This window comes from Uloborus diversus, chromosome 7, assembly GCF_026930045.1.
Source record: "Uloborus diversus isolate 005 chromosome 7, Udiv.v.3.1, whole genome shotgun sequence".
Lineage (NCBI taxonomy): Eukaryota > Metazoa > Arthropoda > Arachnida > Araneae > Uloboridae > Uloborus > Uloborus diversus.
Genome location: NC_072737.1, coordinates 163731726 through 163756488, shown reverse-complemented (window position 1 = coordinate 163756488; position 24763 = coordinate 163731726). Strand labels below are relative to the sequence as shown.

General features: G+C 35.3%; 2 protein-coding genes across 2 annotated transcripts in view; both read right to left on the bottom strand.

Moving 5' to 3' along the window:
- Nucleotides 1-6891: 6891 nt before the first annotated feature.
- On the bottom strand, nt 6892-7731 carry LOC129225999 (uncharacterized). Its single transcript, XM_054860573.1, has one exon. The coding sequence runs from the start codon at nt 7609-7611 to the stop codon at nt 6892-6894; it is 720 nt and encodes a 239-aa protein (XP_054716548.1). The 5' UTR covers nt 7612-7731.
- A 346-nt stretch (nt 7732-8077) lies between these two features.
- LOC129226974 (uncharacterized) overlaps nt 8078-24763 on the bottom strand; it is a 58593-nt gene continuing 41907 nt past the window's right edge. Inside the window, exon 2 of the mRNA XM_054861603.1 lies at nt 8078-8497. Within this exon, the coding sequence (XP_054717578.1) occupies nt 8078-8497 (420 nt within the window). The remainder of the gene's footprint in view (nt 8498-24763) is intronic.

Sequence of the window (24763 nt, the reverse complement as noted above, 5' to 3'; positions counted from 1 at the left end):
TGGGTGGTATTTAACTATATGATACCTTATATCTGCTTATTTTATTCATTATTTCAATAATATTTTTATTTCTTGAATTTATTTTGGAAAAAATGCAAAAATCAATCAAAAAATGTGACAGCACCCACAGTCTCGAATTTTATTGAAACTTGGCATGGTTACTTTTTTGTGTATTTAAGAAAGTGTAAAAAATATTTATGGTGAATCTTAAAACGTTTAGGCTTTACAGCCTGTTAAAAGTTTTGAGATTTCATGATTAAATGAGGCGGCTGCAAGTTGTTCTTTGGATTCCGAAATCATTTTAGGAAGTTTTTAAAGACAAATTTTGGGTTCCAATGCAAGGAAAAAGATAATCAATCGTTTATATGCATATATATTTTTTTATTTTCAATTCTTACTATGAAAAGTATGTTCTACCACATAAAGAAATTTTAGATTTTTCTCTCCATTGTAAATTTTTACTTTACAAACAGACCTAATTTTAAAATTTATGTTTTCACTCGTTTAGCACTATAAACTCAAATGTTTTTAATGAAAAAAAAATGTATTTTTTTTCTAAAAAGTATAAAAATTTGACACTATTGTGTGATGCAGCCAAGATTCACCTCTGACTCTCCCAACCCTTTGTTCAATCAGAGGACAGAAAATGTTGCCTTTTTTTCAAAATTTAGATTTATTTATTAATAAACACTCTTGCAAGAAATGGTACAATGCAGCAAACAATACAAAATTATTACTTATACTTAAATACCTATTACCTTTAAAACCGGTAAATTAGCCTTTTTTTTATTGAAGGTTTGAATATCATGGCTTCTATGTTCTATTTTGATGCGGTTTTGCATATCATCCTTTTTACGAAATTTTTTTGGATTTCCTCCTTTTTGCTCTCTGACCACTCTCATCCCTGAAGACAACCTTTTGTAATAAGTAAAGGAAGGAAAAAGAAAGAAATAATAAATCTTAGTAAGGATCCTAAATTAGATGAAAGAGTTTCCAGCATTGCAGAGCCAAAGAACCAGCACACAGACACTAGTTTGAAACTTTCAGGACAACCTTTTGTAAAAAGTAAAGGAAAGAAAGAAATAATAAATCTTAGTAACGATTCTAAATTAAATGAAACAGTTTCCAACATGGCAGAGCCAAAGAACCAGCATACTCATAAACTTGGTAGTTGGAAAGATAGATTAAGTAATCAGGCTTACAAAATTTGCCGTCCAAAAACTTCAAACTCGTCAAAAGGACAAAACATGGATAAGAGTAAAGGCAAAAAATCGATGATTGCAAAAGAGGAATCAGTATTTCTTCCCGATAACCTTCAGTTTCCTAATATTGAAAGAAGCAATGAAGATAACACTTCTGATACCGTGCCAAGCAAAATGGATCGTAATATTGACAACAGACTGCCCGGTGTCCCTATTCTTAAAAGTGAAACATTTTTTGAAAAAAACGAAGACTTTGATTTGCAAATGAAAAAGAAAAGAAAAAAAGCAAAATGCAAAAGCATGTTCTCGACGGATAAAAAGCTTTCTAATACTTCAGAGCAAAAACACCGATATATTCCAAAAGAGCTTGCTCTGAAGAATAGAAATGGCTATGGCCAAAGTGGTCGTCCAATAACTTCAAAATCGTCATTTGAAAAACATGACAAAGTTAAAGACGAAAAATTATCGGCGAAGCAAGAAAAATTCCGAAAACATTGGACTACCACAGACTCTAAAGAACATAGAAGATAATACTTCGGGCACTGTGGCATATAAAACAGAATTTGCAGAATGTGACAACAGAGAACGTAACATTGACAAAAAACTAAATGATGAACCCATTAATGAAACATTTTTTGAGAAAAACGAAGAATTTGATCCACAAATGAAAAAGAAAAGAAAAAAAGCAAAATGCAAAAACATGTTCTCGACGGATAAAAAGCTTTCTAATATTTCAGAGCAAAAACACCCAGACATTCCAAAAGAGCTTGCTCTGAAGAATAAAAATGGCAATGGCCAAAGTGGTCGTCCAATAACTTCAAAATCGTCATTTGAAAAACATGACAAAGTTAAAGACGAAAAATTATCGGCGGAGCAAGAAAAATTAACAGTTCTTTCCGAAAACATTGGACTACCACAGACTCTAAAGAACATAGAAGATAATACTTCGGGCACTGTGGCAAACAAAACAGGATCTGCAGAATGTGACAACAGAGAACGTAACATTGACAAAAACCTAAATGATGAAACCATTAGTGAAATATGTTTTAAGAAAAATGAAGACTTTGATCCGCAAATGAAAAAGAAAAGAAAAAAAGCAAAATGCAAAAGCATGTTCTCGACGGATAAAAAGCTTTCTAATATTTCAGAGCAAAAACACCCAGAATTTCCAAAAGAGCTTGCTCTGAAGAACAGAAATGGCAATGGCCAAAGTGGTCGTCCAATAACTTCAAAATCGTCATTTGAAAAACATGACAATGTTAAAGACGAAAAATTATCGGCGGAGCAAGAAAAATTAACAGTTCTTTCCGAAAACATTGGACTACCACAGACTCTAAAGAACATAGAAGATAATACTTCGGGTTTGTGGCATATAAAACAGAATTTGCAGAATGTGACAACAGAGAACGTAACATTGACAAAAAACTAAATGATGAACCCATTAGTGAAACATTTTTTGAGAAAAACGAAGATTTTGATCCACAAATGAAAAAGAAAAGAAAAAAAAGCAAAATGCAAAAACATGTTCTCGACGGATAAAAAGCTTTCTAATATTTCAGAGCAAAAACACCCAGACATTCCAAAAGACCTTGCTCTGAAGAATAGAAATGGCAATGGCCAAAGTGGTCGTCCAATAACTTCAAAATCGTCATTTGAAAAACATGACAAAAAGACGAAAAATTATCGGTGGAGCAAGAAAAATTAACAGTTCTTTCCAAAAACATTGGACTTCCACACACTCAAAGTAACCCAGAAAATAATACTTCGGGCACTGTGGCAAACAAAACAGGATCTGCAGAATGTGACAACAGAGAACATAACATTGACAAAAAACTAAATGATGAACCCATTAATGAAACATTTTTTGAGGAAAACGAAGACTTTGATCCACAAATGAAAAAGAAAAGAAAAAAAGCAAAATGCAAAAACATGTTCTCGACGGATAAAAAGCTTTCTAATATTTCAGAGCAAAAACACCCAGACATTCCAAAAGAGCTCGCTCTGAAGAATAGAAATGGCAATGGCCAAAGTGGTCGTCCAATAACTTCAAAATCGTCATTTGAAAAACATGACAAAGTTAAAGACGAAAAATTATCGGCGGAGCAAGAAAAATTAACAGTCCTTTCCGAAAACATTGGACTACCACAGACTCAAAAGAACATAGAAGATAATACTTCGGGCACTGTGGCAAACAAAACAGGATCTGCAGAATGTGACAACAGAGAACGTAACATTGACAAAAACCTAAATGATGAAACCATTAGTGAAATATGTTTTAAGAAAAATGAAGACTTTGATCCGCAAATGAAAAAGAAAAGAAAAAAAGCAAAATGCAAAAACATGTTCTCGACGGATAAAACGCTTTCTAATATTTCAGAGCAAAAACACCCAGACATTCCAAAAGAGCTTGCTCTGAAGAATAGAAATGGCTATGGCCAAAGTGGTCGTTCAATAACTTCAAAATCATCATTTGAAAAACATGACAAAGTTAAAAACGAAAAATTATCGGCGGAGCAAGAAAAATTATCAGTTCTTTCCGAAAACATTGGACTTCCACAGACTCAAAGGAACATAGAAGATAATACTTGCGGCGCTGTGGCATATAAAACAGAATCTGCAGAATGTGACAACAGTGAACTTAACATTGACAAAAAACTAAATGATGAACCCATTAATGAAACTTTTTTTGAGAAAAACGAAGAATTTGATCCACAAATGAAAAAGAAAAGAAAAAAAGCAAAATGCAAAAACATGTTTTTGATGGGTGACATGCTTTCCAATATTTCAGAGCAAAAAAACACTGATGTTCCAAAAGACCCTGTTCAGCAGAATAGAAGTAAACATTGTAGTGGCTAAAGTTTTCCGACAACTTTGAAATCTTCAAAACTGCAAGCAGTGGACGAAAGTGAAAACTAAGAATTGTTGAGGAGACAAGAAAAGTTATTTGAGTTTTGCAAAAGCATCCGATTTTCACCGACTCGAGAAAATATCGATGATAAAACTTTTTCCAATATTTCAGAGCAAAAAAACTCTGATATTCCAAAAGACTCTGTTCAGCAGAATAGAGGTAAAAATTGCAGTGGCCAATTTTTTCCGACAACTTTAAAAACTTCAGAACTGCAAGCAGTGGACGGGAGTGAAAGCGAAGAATTGTTGAGGAGACAAAAATTAGTTGAATTTTGAAAAAGCATCCGATTTTCACCGACTCGAGAAAATATTGATGATAAAACTTTTTCTAATATTTCAGAGCAAAAAAATGTGATATTCCAAAAGACCCTGTTCAGCAGAATAGAGGTAAACATTGCAGTGGCCAATTTTTTCCGACAACTTTAAAAACTTCAGAACTGCAAGCAGTAGACGGGAGTGAAAGCGAAGAATTGTTGAGGAGACAAAAATTAGTTGACTTTTGAAAAAGCATCCGATTTTCACCGACTCGAGAAAATATTGATGATAAAACTTTTTCCAATATTTCAGAGCAAAAAAACTCTGATATTCCAAAAGACCCTGTTCAGCAGAATAGAGGTAAACATTGCAGTGGCCAATTTTTTCCGACAACTTTGAAATCTTCCGAACTGCAAGCAGTGGACGGGAGTGAAAGCGAAGAATTGTTGAGGAGACAAGAAAAGTTATTTGAATTTTGCAAAAGCATCCGATTTTCACCGACTCGAAGAAATAGTGATGATAATACTTGTAATATTGTGAGAAAGAAAGGAGAATGGGCCGAGTACGAAACAGCAGAATATAATCACGACCGAAAGTTGCAACGTGTCTCCATTGCCAAATATGAAGCATTGTGTAAAAAATATGAAAACGCATCGCTATCCTCATTTACCAACAGTTCTATACAGAAAACAAACAGCAAATATTCCCAAAATGAACAACTTTCTGATGCAAAAACAGCAACCGAAAAGCCGAAGAATGATATAGAAAAAGCAGGGAATAAGAAAGAAAATATTGCATGCTCATTGAGTTGTAGAGAATCAGGTACTGAATTCTTCGTCCCAGCTCATCAAATCGCGTCTATTGTACGTAGCCGTCAAAGTATACCTCCAGTATCCAAAACGAAAACACATTACTTATTCTCGAAAACAAAACCGCACCATTCAACTCTAAATAATCAACCATTTCATTTTAAAACAGAACCCAAAAATTTGAAGAATGATGCAAAATACGGATGGAATAATTTATATATATCTATATATAATTTTTATATATATAGATATAGAAGAAAGTAAAAAAATGAACAGTATTTAAATGTACTTTTCATTGGCTAGAACTCTTTTGGTTTTAATTTTGTTGTAAAAACCTTCACAAGCTAATTCAATTTTAATGTTACAAAGGACAGAGAAGTCTAAAAATAACTAACTGTGAAGAATTATCCTAAATAATTCTTCACAGTTAGTTATTTTTAGACTTTTTTGGTCATCTATATAATCAAATTTATGTTTTTCCGGGACGTGGAGTAAATCGGCCGGGACACCGGAATTTTGTCTCAAAACCGAGACTGTCCAGGTCAAACCGGAACGTCTGGCAAGCCTACTGTGAAGTATAAGGTTGTGAAAATTATGTTTTGTGCGTGAAACTGGGGAAAATTTAAAAAAAAAAAAATTGCAATTAGATTAAGCAGATGTTTGCGTAAAGTCACCACATTAAGTGTAGTGGAATTTATGTTTTGTGTGTGAAACTGGAAGAAATTTTTTAAATTTTTAATTTTTGTGCAATCGGAGAGAGCAGATGCTTGTGTCAGGTCATCCTATGAAGTGTGGGTTGTGAAATTTTTGTTTTAAGTGTGGAACTGCGTGGTACTTTTTAAAACTTTTTGTTTTTATGTAATCGGATATAAAGTTGATGATTGTTTCATGTCACCTTATAAAGTGCAGGTTGTGAAAAGTAGGTTTTGAGTATTGTTTATTCCAGAAATGTAGAGCTAAATTGAATGTCCCCGAATTTACCATGTTTTGTTTGTAACCAGAATTTTGTTAAAAGATCGTGTTGTGCTGTTTCAGTTATGTAACGTGGAAGAAATTATAAAGTAAATGAAAAATTATCATATAAGCTTTGTGCTACAATATGATTAAGGTGAAAAAACAACGTAAATAAAGCACAAATATTCGAGAAAATGCAGCATATAGCTATTTCAAGGCTACAATGGAGCCTCTTCATCAGTGCAAAAAGCTCACCAACACAACCAGAAGTTGCGAGAGAACTGACAAAAAACCAGGTGGACACCGGTATTTATACCAAAGAGAGCCAACCAATAAGAATACAGGAACATGACAACAAACAACCAATCAGCGAACAGCATGTACGCTCCGGGCTCAAAGCAAGGCAAGAGACAACCAATCAGAAGCCAGGAGACAAAAAGAGTGCGAGACACCAAAGAAACAGGAAAGGCAATTATAGAAATTGCTTCCAAATATCATGAAAAAATGGAGTGCTGGAAAAATCATTGACAAGAGAATGAGAATTTTTTCCAAATATGGTAAGCTTCCCAGAAATCAAGGTCATAAACCGAAGAACATTTACAAATAATCTTTGCAGATGAAAAATCAAAACAGTGACCAGAAGTCCAGCAATGCTGAGCGATGGAAGAACGAGCAAGTTCTTTATGCTTAACATAGTTTTCGTGCTCTTTCAGACGGTGCTTGAGAGCACGTTTAGTCTGTCCAACGTAGCCAAGTCCACACTTTCAGGAGATGCTATAAATGCCCCAGTTGCTATGGCAATCAATGGGGTCCTTTAAGTTTGTAAATTTTATCTTATTAACTGGAGAAAAAGCTGTATCGAAACCAAATTTCTTCAAAATCTTTGCAACTTGATGACTAACTTTTGGATAATAAGGCAAAACAATAGTATACGAAGCAATAGAAGCAGAAACCTTTTCAGAATGAGAGGGCTTAATTAACTTATTATAAATTGAGTCAATGATGCTAGGAGAATAACCACGATCGAAAGCCACTGCTTTAAGATAAGAAAGCTCAGCATTTAAAGAATTGGAGGAAGAACAGATGTTCAAAGCACGGAACACAAAAGCTTTGAATGAGGCCAACTTTTGGTTTGGAGGATGAGAAGAACATTTGTGAGGAGGTAGTGTAACAGCAAAAGGCTTACGAAACACCGAAGTCATAAATTCATCATTACTTTTAGTAATAAAGACGTCCAAAAATGAAAGAGAACTATCAGTTTCCATTTCAATAGTGAATTGAATGCAAGGATCGATAGAATTTAATGTAGAAAGTAAAAATTCATTATCAACATGATTTTGGTCAAGCAAAACAAAGCAATCGTCAACGTACCGAACATAGAACGGAAACGTTATGGTTTCAAAAAGTTTAGTCTCAAAATAGTGCATATAAATGTCACTTAAAATAGGACTCAAAGGATTACCCATTGCTAAACCTTCAGACATTCGAAAGTAAGTACCATTGAACACAAAAGTATTCTATTCAAGACAAACACGAGTAAGTGAAACGAGTTCCTCAATCTCAAAACTAGAAAAATGATGCTCTTGGAGTCTCAATTTAAGACAATCCAATGCCCCAATAACCGGTTCATTAGTGAAAAGTGATTTCACGTCAAAAGAAGCCATCGTTAAACCATGAGGCTTAAAATAACGTAACTTCTGAACAAAATGAACAGAATTTCTGACAGTAAAAGAGTTGCTAACCAAAAGAGAAGAGAAGATAGAAACTAAATATTTAGCAAGTTTATATGAAGCAGTACCAATGTTTAAAACAATAGGCCTAAGCGGAATGTCGGGTTTATGGACCTTTAGTAGAGCATAAAATCTGGCACAATGTGCAACAGAAGGAGTTAAAGACCTTTTTGAAGACTCACTGATGATAGGAGAAGATTTCATAACATTTTTAATAAGATTAACCTCTAATACTAGGGTCTTTGTGAAGTGTCACATAAGGACCAAACGCAATGAGCTCATTACATTTATCTAAATATGAACTTTTGTCAAAAATAACAATTTGGCCACCTTTATCAGCCTTAGTAACAACTAGATCAGGATCAGAACACAAAACTTTGATGGAAGAATTAGCATGCTTGCTAAAAGTATTTGAAGTCCATTTGGAATTGAAATCCACAGTATTGGCAATGATATGCCTAATAGAGTCCTTTTGAGAAGCAGTGAGAGCACTAAATCTAAAGGCTTTCTCAATTGGAGCAACCAACTTAGGAAAAGAAGGTTTTGAACCAGAAGCAAAATTGTTATTAAGTTTGAGAGCATTAAGCTGATCTGAAGTCAAGTGTTTGGAAGAAAGATTAAGAACAGCATTCTGATTCACCTGAGGGAAAACATCAGAAGCATTATCAGCATAATTTGCGAAAAGAGATTCCAACTTCTTACGATGAACAGACCTATGCTTAGAAGTAGACTGAAGAACCCTTCCAACTTTTACTGTCAATCAAATCAAAATTAGAGATGGAATTAGAAAGCTTGAGATGTAAATTAAACAACTCATTTTCAATAATAGAAATTTTCCTACGAGTTTCCTGAATAAGAGCTCTTAACAGAGCTAACTTGGAGAGGAAAAGCACTTTGCTAATTTTAGGAGATGAAGAAAGATTACATTTCAAAGAAAGAAACTTGGGAATAATTCTCTTACGTTTACAACAACAAAGAAAGGACAAATGATCCAAAAACCTATACTTCTTCAGTCTAAGACTACAAAACCTATTCACATCAGACATAATAAATGCAAAAAAATATAATCAAAGGCCCGTTTAAGCCGCAAAGATATCAAGTTGCAAAGATTTTGAAGAAATTTGGTTTCGATACAGCTTTTTCTCCAGTTAATAAGATAAAATTAAAAAATATATATGGATGCTATAAATGCCCCAGATAAAAGCAACTGGGGCATTTATAGCATCTCCTGCAAGTGTGGACTTGGCTACGTTGGACAGACTAAACGTGCTCTCAAGCACCGTCTGAAAGAGCACGAAAACTATGTTAAGCATAAAGAACTTGCTCGTTCTTCCATCGCTCAGCATTGCTGGACTTCTGGTCACTGTTTTGATTTTTCATCTGCAAAGATTATTTGTAAATGTTCTTCGGTTTATGACCTTGATTTCTGGGAAGCTTACCATATTTGGAAAAAATTCTCATTCTCTTGTCAATGATTTTTCCAGCACTCCATTTTTTCATGATATTTGGAAGCAATTTCTATAATTGCCTTTCCTGTTTCTTTGGTGTCTCGCACTCTTTTTGTCTCCTGGCTTCTGATTGGTTGTCTCTTGCCTTGCTTTGAGCCCGGAGCGTACATGCTGTTCGCTGATTGGTTGTTTGTTGTCATGTTCCTGTATTCTTATTGGTTGGCTCTCTTTGGTATAAATACCGGTGTCCACCTGGTTTTTTGTCAGTTCTCTCGCAACTTCTGGTTGTGTTGGTGAGCTTTTTGCACTGATGAAGAGGCTCCATTGTAGCCTTGAAATAGCTATATGCTGCATTTTCTCGAATATTTGTGCTTTATTTACGTTGATTTTTCACCTTAATCAAATTATAAAGTAGTTTTTACATAAAATTTCCATTCCCCTCTATGTAGATTTTGACATTTTGCATTTCATAAAACATCCGGGAGTCTTTCTCTAAATGGCTTAAATTTCTCCAAGCGTAAATTGGGTGCTAAATAGCATCATACGGCAACTTTAATTTACCAGGGAACCACACGTATTAATGAAAAAGGTTCAAATAGGTAGCAATGTGATCTCGATTTCATATCATATCGATATTTCTTTCTTTCTTTTTTTTTTTTTTTGAGGACAAAATTGCTTGCCTTCGTGCCCCCCCCCCCCCTCCCCTTCCCTGTAACGAGAAATAAGCTACTTCGAGTCTGCTGAAAATTTTAAAAACAAGCGCCAAATTTGAAGGTTTGGCGAGAAGAACCAGGCGATTTCACCGTCTGCGTGTGGCAAGACATCCGTGTGCAAAGCGCGTGAAAGATGTCTTCCATTCCTTACCAGAACTCGCTAAACTTGGCGACTTTATAAGACCTCATATTTCGATAATGGAGACACGAGGGCAAATAACTTAGAAATTTTTTACTGGGCTCTTTCGATACCTACTTGTTTAATTTTGTTTATTATTACTATCGTATGGTTTCCTGATTAGATTAGTGATGCTGCTACATTGGCGACATTTCAATTTGCCTCGGTCTATTTTACTTTTTTTTTTTTTTTTGCTAAGTCGAAATTTCAAGTCGATAGAGGTCCGGTCCCGGTCACTTTGGTAAATCGATGTTCTACACTGTAAAGCACAAATATTGCTGTCATTCATAAAAAATGCACCAAATCTAAACCAATCAACATTTATAAATTCTTCGCTCGTTAGTTTTTATTTAAGTAATTATTACCTTTAAAACGTAATTTCTTACAAAGCTTTCACACATTAATGGCAGTACATGCAATATAAATATGTACATGTATGTAAAACACTAATATTAAAAGTATATTCTATAAAAATTCTGTAAGGAATGTAAAGCATATATAAAGATCACATAAGTGATTTCTAAAATCTTTTTAAACATCCATCGACTATTTAAGCAGCACATATTATAATTCAGTTTGCTGACATCAAATATTCTGGAAACGGACAAGTGCAATAAAATTTAAGAAACATTTTGTTTTTCTAACACAGCGGTCCCAACCCATGTTCCGCGGCCCAGTTGTGGGCCGCGAACAGCGTGTTACTGAGCCGTGGACACTGGTCTAGAATCTGAACCAAAATAAATCTTGGGATCTTAACTTCCGTTTTTTGCGAAAATTTTGATGCACCGTCACTCAAAACCTCTCCCTTGCTCATCGCCATAAGGAACTTTAAGATTAAGATTTTTCATATTTCTTAGGAACTTTCCCTTATAATTAAAAATAAAAGCTTATGAATCAGAAACTCCTTTAAAGAAAATTGCAAAAAAAAAAAAAAAAAAAAAAAAAACAGTATTGGCTTCAAACTTTTAAGTCAAAAATGCTCTTCCTTTATTGAACTGGCATGTGACTAACCAATGAATTGAGACACTTAAGGGGCTTTTCCAGAACCTACATATTTGAATGAAACTATTCTCGTTGCAGTTAAATTTTTTTTTTTTATAGAAATACATTTAATGTTGCGAGTTATTTGAGACTAACGATTCAGTTTCAATGCAAATATCAGCTCCCTTATTTTTTTCTTTAAAAATTAGTTAGAAAATTGTTCTTGTGCAGTACATTATTATCAATGGTGCAGCATTAGAGGAGAAGGGTATTAACATCTCCAGAACTTTTGTTTTTAACACTTTCAGTCCAAGTACGGTATATTATTTAAACTTAAGTACAGTTATGAGCAGATGATTCCCCCCCCCCCGCCCTCCCCAGAAATTAAATTTTGGCTGTACCAGTAATATCTAGTAGTTAGTGGGCCTCAATGATATTTTCTACAAAACTGGAGGGTCGCACAACTAAAAAGGTTGGGAACCGCTGTAACAACATAGACATTTTAAATATATATACTCTTTTTAAGTAGCACATTTACGGGGTCATCCAGGAACTAAGTTTCCTGCGGCAAATAAAAGGAAGCAAAACATACTTACCTGAAAAGATGTATTCCGAAAGAAACAGCAGTATTTCAACTACTTATCAACATAAGAATATATCTTAATAAAAGCTGTAGGTTTCCGCCTCACAACCGGGGCTAAGGCAGAACTATAAGCAAACGCTGACAGCCCGTTGACGACTAGTTGAGCGGTACCATTGATACGAATTTATTTTAAATTTATTTTAGCTACCTGTGTGAAGGTAATGTCAACTTCAATAGCCCTGTTCACGAGAAGTATTTCAACCCCTACGCGAAACGAGTTTGTTTATTTGCTGGGTACAGTACCGCTAAGGATACTGGGTAAAACCGCTTTTTTGGGTACAACCTCTTTTTACATGTGAATGGTGAATTTTCCGGCCTTTTTTTTTTTTTGAGCAATCACGATTGCTTATTGTTCTCACTTGACTTTTTTTGGTGTCCTATCATTTTATTTTCCCACCGCCACCCTCCACAGCATCACCGTCGACCGAGTCCTCACGATGCTGCACCTCTTGCGAAACCCGTCTCCAGGTTGCGTCCATGTCCTACACACACACGCATACACACACACACACACATACACACACACAAACACATACACACACAACACACAACTACCCACACACTCATGCCTGCACACAGACACAAACACATATGCCTACACACACATACACATACCCCCACACACACATACACACAACTACCCACACACTCATGCCTGCACACAGACACAAACACACATGCCTACACACACACATACATACCCTCCACACACAAACACACACGCTTATATATACACACACACTCGTGATTGCGAAAAACATAACTTGAATTCAAGATGACAAAATTCAAATTATTTTTTATTTATTTATTTATTTTTTTTTTTTTCGGAGTTGGAGCGGGGATTTTCGAGACACAAAAGTCTTATGTTAACGATCAAGAGAAGATGAGAGAACATCTGACTCCAGTTCAGTTATGACTACTCAAGGATGAAGAGTTCAAAGCAAGGGAGAAATTTAAGTCTGGATGTCGTAACCGAACTGTTGGCGTTTGCTTGTATCATAGTATAATGCATGGGAATGAAGCTAGCTTGGCAGAGGTGTCTGCTCCACTTCGTCTGTGAGAAATTGATGTCTGGATAGTAATTTCCAAGAACAGGCGGAAGTCGCTGGGAGCAAGATCCGGTACTATAGGGTTTATTGCCAAAAAATTTCAACGAAACTTCTTTCTTTTTTTTGTGGGATTGGCATTAAGAGCTGTGACACACTGACTCCGTTCCCTGGCTGCAGACTTCTATGACACTGGAAGACAAAAACTTACCCTAACAGCTGCTAATATTCCAGTGGTTCTTACGTCAAGAAATAACTGAAATACTGCTGCATCTTTTGTTATTAATCTTACCAGATGATGGTTTTTGTTTCTCTTTATCGGCTTTAGGGAAACTTACTTCCTGCATGACTCTTATATATCACATTTTTATGCATAAGTGATTCAAAAGTATATTCTACACATTCAACCTGTGACCTTGACTCACATAAACGGAATTTCTAGTTAAAATTTTTTAAAACTGTGAACCTTTGAGATGGTCAGTTTCGGGTCGTCCAGATGTGCCTCAGAGCTGCAGCACCCCTAAAAGATTGTTTCACAGCACAAATTTTTAAGTAATCAAAGCATAAGTACATAATTTCCGTCCTGTGTTTATGCAGGTCGAATTAACAGTAACTCAATTCTTATGACGCAGCATGATTGGGGAAAAAAAAAGTACTTCCCTGTTGCCTTAAACCGCGTAGAAATCTTTTACAGTGGCCGCCGTTTATATGAACCACGGTTGCTTGAAACAGTTTAGATTCCATAAAACGGCTGATTCAATAAAGCGGCTTATTCAATAGGAAAGTTGCAACCTATTAAATGTTCATATTTTGGCTATTGGATATTGTTAATTGACTCTCAAAACTAAAAAATTCACCATCGCCGAATTTTAAAACACCGTGGTTGATTTTTAATGAATTTTTTATAAATCCATGCGCAAAAGTGCGCTTTTCCGAAACGTCACGAGCCTACGTCACAGGGCGCGAATGGGCAGCCTTCCGCAGAAGATCCCTTGTTTTCGCTAGGGACATTTTGAGCGCGCTGATATTTATATTTTTTAGAAATTTAATAATCCTTTTGAACACACTATGGAGACCGGATTCGTTAAAGCTCATTCTAAATAATCTTCCTCATTAACATCAATGATGATATTCGAATATTTCCGAGGGGATGAGAGGTTTAATGTTCCAGAAACGCGAGGAGTTAAATGCGAGGAGATAAGCCTTTTACGTTTCGTCTTCGAAGTCTAATGCGTGACCTTCGGCTTCTCCCCTATCGGAAGAACGCATGACGTCACTTCCTATGCCATTTGACGTCACAAGCGCTTGAACTTTAAAAATTAATTTAAAAAAAAACTACTTATAGTATCGCAAAAATGTTTTCACCTATGATGTTCATACATGTTACCCTATCATATAAAAATAAAATTGAAAAATCGAAAACTTCCCTATTAACCACTGATTCAATTAACCGGCTTCCACTGTAGGTGCTGAACCGGTTAGCAGATTCTTCTTGTTTCATCAGAAGTCAGCAGTTTTCTCAAAGTAAACGAATATATTCTGACTTAGAATTAAAATAGCAAATAAATAACATCTACAACATTTAGAGGGGGTCCGGGACACATTTGGAAAATTTTTTTATTATATACTTTAGAGTTTTGAAATTTTTTGCACTGATTCACCATTTATTTAATAAGCAAAATCATAACATAAATATGAAAAAAAAAATTTTTTATTTAAATTTAATTTAGCTTTTTAGAAAAACTGAGGTTGCTTTAAATCGCTATTACTCAAAGTATTCTTGATCAATTTTCAATTTTTTTTAAATAAATTACGCACAAATATCTAAGCTTTAATTTTATTCGGCGATTTTAAAAATATTGATTTAATAAAAAATATTTGAAGAAAAATTCGAAGATACTGTAAGAAAAAAAAAATCCGAGAGGATGAGAGGTTTAATGTTCCAGAAACGCGAGGAGTTAAATGCGAGGAGATAAGCCTTTTACGTTTCGTCTTCGAAGTCGAATGCGTGACCTTCGGCTTCTCCCCTATCGGAAGAGGGCATGACGTCACTTCCTATGCCATTTGACGTCACAAGAGCTTGAACTTTAAAAATTAATTTAAAAAAAAACTACTTATCGTATCGCAACATTTTTTTCACCTATGATGTTCATACATGTTACTCTATCATATAAAAATAAAATTGAAAAATCAAAAACTTCCCTATTCTGAGTTTCGGAGATGTTATGTCACAATGTGCGTGAACATGGCGCAGAACTCAGCTGTGTTCGACATGGATGGCCATCTACCGATGTTTATCACTTTTTAGACTTCAAGGTAACTGTGTGTAACTAAAATTCAACCATAAACGTTATTGCCCACCTAGGGGGGAGGGGGAAGCATGGCACAGACAGAGTCATTGAAATTTTTTGGGAAGTGTGTTTTGAGAGGTATATTTCACTTGGGGGGGGGGGTCTCCTGCTTTTGGGGGTTGGGTCTTTGCCATATTTAGGGGAGTGCGCCCTTAGAGCACGAATTAAAATGGAGGGACAAGTCCAATCATTGACTCAGAAGAAGCTGACCCGAAGTCACGTAACTCAACAACAACGAATAGTTGGCCCGTTTTGCGTGAAACAAGCGAAAGAAACCTGATTTCTTCCAATACTATGCTTTAAAATCTATCGCGCATGTGACTTGGGGTCTTGGTTTCATGATGAAAGTCCTTCACTCCCCCCATTGTATTATCTCTTCTCGATGGGTGCGCTCTTACTCTAAGGAAGGGGTGAGCACCCCTGCCATAACTAACATAATTTTGAAAATAATGCGGGGGTACATTCACTTTTGGGCCACTATGTACGAGGGGCAGACTTAACTTTGGCTACGAAAAACCTGATCCATTGACTATGTACACCGGCATGTAAGCCTTGCCCCAAACATAGTCCTACAAGAATGTAGCTCATAAGAATTTTACAAAGTGTTTCCGAAACTGAAGTTGAGATAAACATACTGTCTGACCTTCGATTACATGGAAAGGCTAATATGCGGTTTATAGGTGGAAATGTACGTATCTATTAGTTTATAGGGATGTTAGTTGGTTTGTTTAGTTGTGCACTTTTGCCTCTCTATTATTTAGCCTTAGTTTTTAAAAATAAAAATTTGCTCACAGCAGCATATTTTAAATTTAAAGTATATTCGATCCGTATTCTCACGGCAAAAATTAATTGATTTATTCATTCACAACAATGTTCTGAGCTTACCATTTTGCTTTTACGTTCCTGAACGAAATGAAAATATTTTATTTTCTTTTTGTTGTTTCTATGGTAACTATTTTTGTTTCCCCTTATTTTATTTTTGAGAATGCAATACATGAATAAGACACCAGTGACATTATAAAACGCGTGCATAAAAATCCCATCGTTATTTTCCCTTCTCCCCTGCTAGAATCATTCAGATGGAATCGTCTTTACTTGGCAGATTGCCGAATTACATACAGTCCGTAATCAAACAGTAATTATTATGCTAAATTATTGTCTATACTATTTTTAACGTAAATCTAACACTTTTGACTCACAGAAACAGCACACAAAAATCAACGTATTCAGTTTAATTAAACGTTGCAAACATGTTCTTTGTTATGCAGTCAAACTGAAGGATATTTAGTTTTATTTGAGCTACATTCTTGGAATGTTTTTTGAGGAACAGCAGAAAATTGTACGACATATGTTTATGTTTCCATGCGAGTTTTAGTTTATTTTACATGCAAGAGGATATTTTAAAATTCCATCCTATTGAATAACTTTTCAAGCATTACTCCCCCCCCTCTTTATTTAAAATTTATTTAAACATGTAATGAGACAAAAATACAATGGCTTATACAGCGTCTTGCATTGATACTTCGTCTGTTTCTTTATTATAACGTTTGAGGCAATATTCGTATTTGAACAAAACTACGTATTTTTGTTCGAAAGCTTTTCTATGGGGTATAAATTTGAAGTCTGAATAAATTCTGGTTTACCAGGCTGATTTACGTCGGACAAACTTTTATCAAAAAAAAAAAAATGCTTAGAGACGTAGAAGAATGAAATTTTTAGTTTTATCATCTTACGATTATTTTTTGAAAAGTTAGGGTCTGTGGGAGGAATTCCAACGCTCTCATTTAAAACATCAGTAACACTAGAAACTGACAAGATCGAAGAGTTAGGATCACTCAGTTCGGTGCGAACTTTTTGTTTATTTATCGGAACATGTAATGATTCCTACAACCTTGATCTCAATACTCATTTTTTGTTCATTCAAGTGCTTGTTTCCCCATTGTGATCTCACGATCACAAGCGTACGGAATTCAAGCGGAATTACACTAGGAAATTTATTTAGCCGAGCGTGTCCATGCTACTCAGGGGATCATTAATGTGCCACTTGAACGCTGACAATTTTCTGCGTCTTGAAAATTCACCGACTGGAGCCGGGTTTGAGCTCACGACCTTGAACTTGAGGGGTCAACTCCTAGCCACAACGCTATCCTGACGGATCATTTGTGATTTGGTTCATTGACATTTTGCTTCAAATTTAGTCAAAAAAATAATGAAATCTTTTGAATCAACTCTATATCGACGTTTACTGCTCGTAGATTGAGACATGTGACCTAAGTTAGATGGAAGTCAATTCCAATAAGCATACGATTTAAGATTACTTTAGTCATTCAAAAACTAATCGTGATGCAACTCAACTCAACGTTTGTCTAATGAGGCGGATTTTGTACATTATCCTCTCGATGGAGAGGGACTAGTAATCCAATGTCTAAGGCACTATAATTTCTGGCAAAAGTTCTAAAAACATTTTTGTCCTTATGTACGTACGATAAGTGAGTGAGTGTGTGTGTGTGGGGGGGGGGCTTTAGAAATTCAATTTTCCATTGACTGTATCTTAAAAATCGAAAAGACTTGTTTTTGCACCGTAATTTGTTTTGCAGTTACGATGTATTTAACCGTTCATAAATCTTAATTATAAAAGAAGATAATAATAAAAACAGGTTACCACACTCCACGTTCCCTCTAGGGGAGGAAGGGGGAGGGCTAGGTGATTTATAAAATTCTGAATAACATATTTTAAAATTACTGGTCAAATGGGTTTGAAAAAAATCTTTTTCGAATGCACTAGCTATCCAAGTTTCAATTGAAATTAAAATTAATATTGTTTTCTCATATAAAAATTTCTTATCTCTTCAATATGTTTGAACCTATTTTAATTTTCAGAAAAGGTGAAACGTGTTAACCCTAACATAAAACGTGCTAACCCTTAATAGGTGTGGTAGGGTGTTTTTCACCTCACAAGAATTGGGCTTTTACAGTCAAAAGTTTTGTAATGCTTACTTATACAGGGTGTTTCAAAATGAATAGCGGAGTTTTAACATGTTATAATATTTATTACACCAAACTTACAGCCACATGTGATATATCAAATGAAAGAGAAACTCAAACAGTTTTTTACATAATAGCCTACAAGTGTTCAATGTGAGCACCATTCGTCACTCGGCACACGTCAAGACGATATGCGAGTTCTTCCCAAACTTTGACGAGTGTCTCATCAGTAATTGCTGCAACAGCTGTTTCAATCCTGTTCCTTAATTCGGGAAGGTCGGCTGGCAGTGGAGGCACATACACACTGTCCTTAATAAACCCCCAAAGATAGAAATCACACGTTAGGTCGGGTGACCGTGGAGGCCATGGGAAACAAAAGCCCTGTCATTAGGCCCCTTACGGCCAATCCAGCGGTCGGGTACAGTTAGGTTAAGCCAATCGTGTACCTCATTATGCCAGTGAGGCGGCGCACCATCTAGCCAAAAGATAAAACGCAAAACGCTTTCAGTTCTTTGCCACAAGCGCTTTCTAGCGGATTGCAGCAGAAACATTCCACGCGCATGCACACTGATGCCAGCAAACAAAAAAAAAAAACTGTTTGAATTTCTCTTTCATTTGATATATCACTTGTGACTGTAAGTTTGGGGTAATAAATATTATAACATGTTAAAACCCCTCTCTTAATTTTGAAACACCCTGTGTAAAATTTTATGTACATTTGAATCACTTACGGTACTGTTTCAGCTGTATTTAAATCAATAAATTAACAAAAATCATCGGGAATTTTGTTACTTTAATTTGTTGAATGTTGTGGAGTGCTCAAGAAATATGGATTACCTCACCAACTGAAGGTAAAAGTAGTTATGAAATCGTCCTACCATAAAATCTGAATTTTAAACAAATTTCGGAGTAATATATCGTTGGCACAGTACTCTCTTATCTCTTTTCAAGCAACAGTAAGCCACGAATCAATAACACATAATTGACATTCAATTGTCGACGCGAAACGGATTCTTCAGTTTTCTTATTTAATTTGATCACATATTTAATCATTTAAATTTGATGTGAGGCAGTATACGTTTGCATATTAGTTACGCGTTGATTGTCCGGAACTAATCCAACAAGTAAACAATGCAATAAAAATTTAGTCTCTTTATTCAGCTGCTATTAATGCACCAAACGTCACGGACATGAGAAAAACGTTTTTTTAATTAAAGTACACGACTCTTATATTTATGAGTTGAAGATTCCGGTGCAAGAAATGGAGAGCTCCATTTTTTACCGGTTCTATGTTTGATAGTTAAATGTAAGAAAGGTTCTTTCATTCGGTAAAAAAAAAAGAGAGATCTTCAATCATTATTCTATAAGATAAGAAAAGAAAGTAGCTGTAACAGGCTACATTTCTTGCATTTTATAAAACCGACGCAGCTCCTCAGCAACTCGATGTATCATTTTGAGACAACAAGTGTTTTTTAATCTCTAGCCAAGAAGGGGGCCGAAGTTCCCGAGTTACACTGCCGAAGGCGGTGTACACCAAACTGCCGCAAATGCATTGCATGAGGTACTGAATCTAGCATCTCTTGTGACTAGTAGTAGAGTGAAATCTTGCCAAGGATTTACTTTATGTCAAATCAGCACCAAATATACTCGAGCAAATTTGCACTTTATTAGTTCTTTTTAAAGGTTCATTTCAGAACGTTTCTGTAATAGGAACAAACTAAAAGATATGCGACTTTAAAATTAAAAAAAAAAACATGCAATTGACTAAAATCGTTAGATCTCATGTTTTGAGGGAAGCAATATATGGTCATCTTACTATACAGCATCTCACAGGTGATCGTGTAACTAAAACAGGTGCTTACAGAAGTTTTTTTTTTCTCTCTTTCGAATGGGGTTGTCTTAGCCTTTTGCAGATCTAATGTAATCCCCCGATATGACAACCAGACTTTCATGTGTCACCATTAAGGCACGGATATCAATTGCCCAAAGAATTTTGACGCCCAGTTTCCTAACAGTGGAGACACCTGAGCTCTCATAGCGCAACATTGCACTAGGAATTTCATTTTTACAATAGTATTCAAAGCCAAACGATCACTCAAGTGCACTTTTACGTGCCACATAGTTATACGATAAGGCCGCTGACGGTTTTCTGCATCTTGAAATCCACCGACTGGTTACTTGTACCGCAGATTCAAACCCAGACCCAGAAACTTAAAAGGAAAACTCCTTACCACCAGGTCACCCAGCCGCCAAGTGACAGAAAGTTAAGTCGGAGAAAATTCACCTCTGTATTCTATCAAATTTAAGCTTCAATTAATAGAGTTTAATTTTAAATTTCAAGAAGCTGAAGAATCCGTCACATGCTCAAGTCACGCGTTTCGCCATCACCAATAAATCATCTTCATTAAGATGGAATTTCCTTCTGTGTTGGCACAGAATTCTGTTTTTCGTCGTTAATGAGGTACTTGTAGACGGCGTAGAAGTGAAAGGTGGCCCCAATGTTGACAAACAAGTGCCAGATGGCGTGCGCACACGGAATGCGCCCGTCGCACTTGAAGAACACAACGCCGGTCATGTAGATGACGCCTCCGATGCACAGCTCCCACATTCCAGAAGATTCATGCTATTCGGAAACAAAAGCGAAATTAGTTTCTCGCGTTAACTTTTCGTGTTATAATGCTTGTGACATCGAATAACAATTCACATACAGGGTGATTCGAAAGGAATGGTGGAGTTTCAAGCGTGTATAACGCGCGAGAAAAAAATAGGTTCGAAATCGAATGTTTTTATGCATACTTAAGCCGTTCTAAAAGGTTCTATGTGCCCTCCTCCTGAAGCGTGCATAATGTCAGTGCTCAAACTCCAGTCATGCACGTTGCAGTATTTATGCAGTCACAGAAGCAATTGCTGCAGTGATCCACTTTTTCAGTTCAAGATTAGCATGTGTTAGGGGATATAAACACGCTATATCCTTTACATATCTCCACAAGAAGAAACCACAGGCCAAAACCTGTTAGGCCTGGTGACTATGGGGAGCAATCATAAAGTGCTAAATCGCCTCTACCTTGATCGCCATTTTGACTAACTGAATAAAATTAATACCACATGCAGAGACATCTACCGGCAGCCAATAGAAACTTTATAACTGGCTCTTTCATTCAAGCTCCACCAAAGTGCTGTAGGTCCTATGTTCCCAAATCCATAAGCCTTATAATGGAAAAAGGGTTGTCCGATTTTTTCCACCACGGAAAAAACTTGCTAGGACAAAATACTTTTTTGGCCTTTTAGTCCACTTTTCTCCAGTACAAGGCCATTCCTATGGGGCGGTAACTTACTGAATAAAATTTCTAGCTTGTTTTATTTGTATTTATAACACAAAATATACTGAAAAATGTACCATTCCATCGAATTGAATGGCCCGATATTAAAATTTCTAAATTAACGAGGTGATGTGTGCATCACATGACTTCCTTTTACTCCAATTTAAAGTCAGTTTCTCATTATTGTCAGTTTTAATATGATTCAATAGTTTACTCTCTAAATATCACAAACAGTGGCCAAACTGAAACCAGATTTAAAAAAAAAAACGCCAAATTTGTCGCCAATTTGGCGACAAAACTTGGCGACCAAAAGACTGGCGATATATCGCCAAGTGTCCGCCAAATTATAACACCACTTTAGTTTACATCGAAATTAACAATGGTTTCCCCCCGAAAAAGATGAAAAAAACCCCCTTTGGAGCATACGAATGCAACCAAAAAAAAAAAAAAAAACAGTGCACAACTAGACCCCACTAGGAGTCTACGTACCAAATTTCAACTTTCTAGGACATTCCGTTCTTGATTTATGCGACATACACACATACATACATACATACATACAGACGTCACGGGAAAACTCGTTGTAATTAACTCGGGGATCGTCTAAATGGATATTTCGGGTGTCTGTAGGTTCCTAGGCAAGAACCCACGTGTGGTCATTTAGGAAAAAAAAAAAAAACTCAACATTCATTTCGGGGTGAGCAAAATGGAAATTAAGGCCGATTTCTGGGTGAAATTTTTTTCGCGAATACAATACTTCCTTTTTACTTTCTTCTATATCTATATATATAAAAATGGAGTTTGGTAAATTTGTTCAATAAGATCTCAGAAACTACCCGGCAGATTTGGCTGAAACTTTCACCGTTTGTTCAGTTTGGTACTGGGAAGGTTTATAGACCAGTTCGAAAAAAATCCGATTGATAGTTTCCTTTTTATTCCTATTTAGTCCCAATTTTCGCATAAATGCCCCAATATGGGGGTGGAAAAAAACGTGCACATATTAAACGTCCATCGAAAGCGCCAATTTTTCTGCTGAAGATAGCATCTTTTCGAAGTTTCTAATTTGTGTAAAAAACGAGTTATGAGCTTTTTTGTTCCCTGTCCGAAGGCTTTCACCAACTCAAGTCATTATTTAGTGTGGCATCTCAACTCCCAAGAATTGTTGTATTGTTGAATATTTTTGCCTTTCGTCTGACTTTTTGAGGCTTTTCTCAAGTCAAATCTTAAAGTAACGTTTTTCCACAAGACTGGCTAAAATTAAATGGATTTGGCTGATCATTTTACTTTTAAACTTAACTTATGGTAAATAATGGATTATTATTATTATTTATGCTGATTGGACACTTGCTCACTATATCCAACCAACCAGCAGAAATATCGCCAGAATATTTCCAGAAAGATTTCAGTAGTTGATGAACTTAGCAGTTTTTTCCACTGTTGCTGTTTTTGAGCCCAAAGACTACGTAATAATGTTTCTCAGCTTTCACCATATAAACAAAATATCGCCAATCAAAGATACTTTAAAAAAAAAAAAAATACTGTGTAAAATAATTCAACAACTAAATTAAGCAAATCCATAAACCGCACAAAAACTTCCATTAATTTTTCTTATAGCACGATTTCAAACAATCGCCAAATTTTACTACTTATTTTGGAAACATTTCGGATAAAACCGTTTAGCGCCATTTTATTTTGACCAAAAGTATCTCAGCATCTGGCAACAATATTTCTATAATAAAATTTTGTAAGGAGGGGGAGTATTATCGACAGTGTCCCAAAATGATTCTCGCAAATTTGGTAAGATTTTAAACCGCACCAAGTGCCCACAAAAATTGAAATTTCCCAAAATAACTAATGCAAGTGTAAGGGGAACACGGGCGGCTACATTTTTTAAAACAGTTCGTACATCAATAGCCATAGAGAGAAGGTTTTAGATTTTAAAATAAAAGTACTAACAGATAAATCTTTTTAAATATGTAAAGTTTAATTTCATATTTCGGAAATTCTTCAAATTTGTATATGCTTAAATTTTGTGCTTTCGTTTCCAATTGAATACTATTTTGTTCTTTATACTTTTTGCTATTTTAGTTTAATGAGTAAGGAAGAAGCTCGATTTTTAATCACGTCAAAAAGGTTTGTTTTAAATTCTTTCGCTTAAAACAGAAAACAAGGGCAAGTAACGATTGTTTCTCATAATTATTACTGACCCAGGCAATGCCGGGTATTTTTGCTAGTCTTAATGTATAAAAGTCAATGGCCTGAGATAACACACACACACACACACACACACACACACATATATATATATATATATATATATATATATATATATATATATATATATATATATATATATATATATATATATATATATATATATATATATATATATATATATATATATATATATATATATATATATATACATATATATATATATATCAACGCACATCCGAAACCGCTGAAGCTTCAGACTTGAAATTTGGCAGGCATGTCCACATGATTACGAAAGTAACCACTAAGAAAGGATTTTTTGAAATCTCAATTAGTTCGTGAAAAATTAATTAAAACCTCTTAATTTCTGCGAAATTAAAACCTGTCATTGAAATTCAAATCCCTTACTTTCGAAGGCTTTCCTCCATTCAAATCATTATTCAGTACTTCATCTCAACTTTTGGTCGATAGCGAACTATAAATTTTATAGTTTCTCACGTGATTCTTCGAGGCTTTTCTCGAGTCAAATCATAATGTTTCCGTCTTTTGCTTTCATTTTTTCAAAACTAGAAACGAAATTTTTAAGAACATCATCACAGGCGGACTATCCTTTTGAAGTTAGAAGAGTGCAGTTTCCTGTTAAAGTTTGCTTTGCAATAACCATTAATGAGTCACATGGACAGACATTAAAAGTAGCAGGGATCAATTTAAGAGAAGATTTTTTTTTTCACACGGTTAATGTTATGTAGCTTGCTCCAAAGTCAGTTCATCAAGCAGCTTAATAATTTTAGCACCAGGAAAAAAAACTAAAAATGTTGTATACAAAGAAGTTCTTGCTTAAACATAGGTATAACAATAAAATATGGATGGTCTGTGTTTGTAAAGATAATACTTTAAAAAAATCGTTAATAACAGTTTAAGATCGGTTAAGGGCAAGGGCATATATGTAAAGAGTACAGGGACCCCGGGATCATCCCAAAATTAGAAAAAGTTATAGGTAATAAGTAATTATTATGGGGGATTTTCG

Coding starts and splice junctions, on each gene's coding strand:
- LOC129225999 (XM_054860573.1), bottom strand. CDS start 7,611: ATGTCTGAAGGTTTAGCAATGGGTAATCCTTTGAGTCCTATTTTAAGT.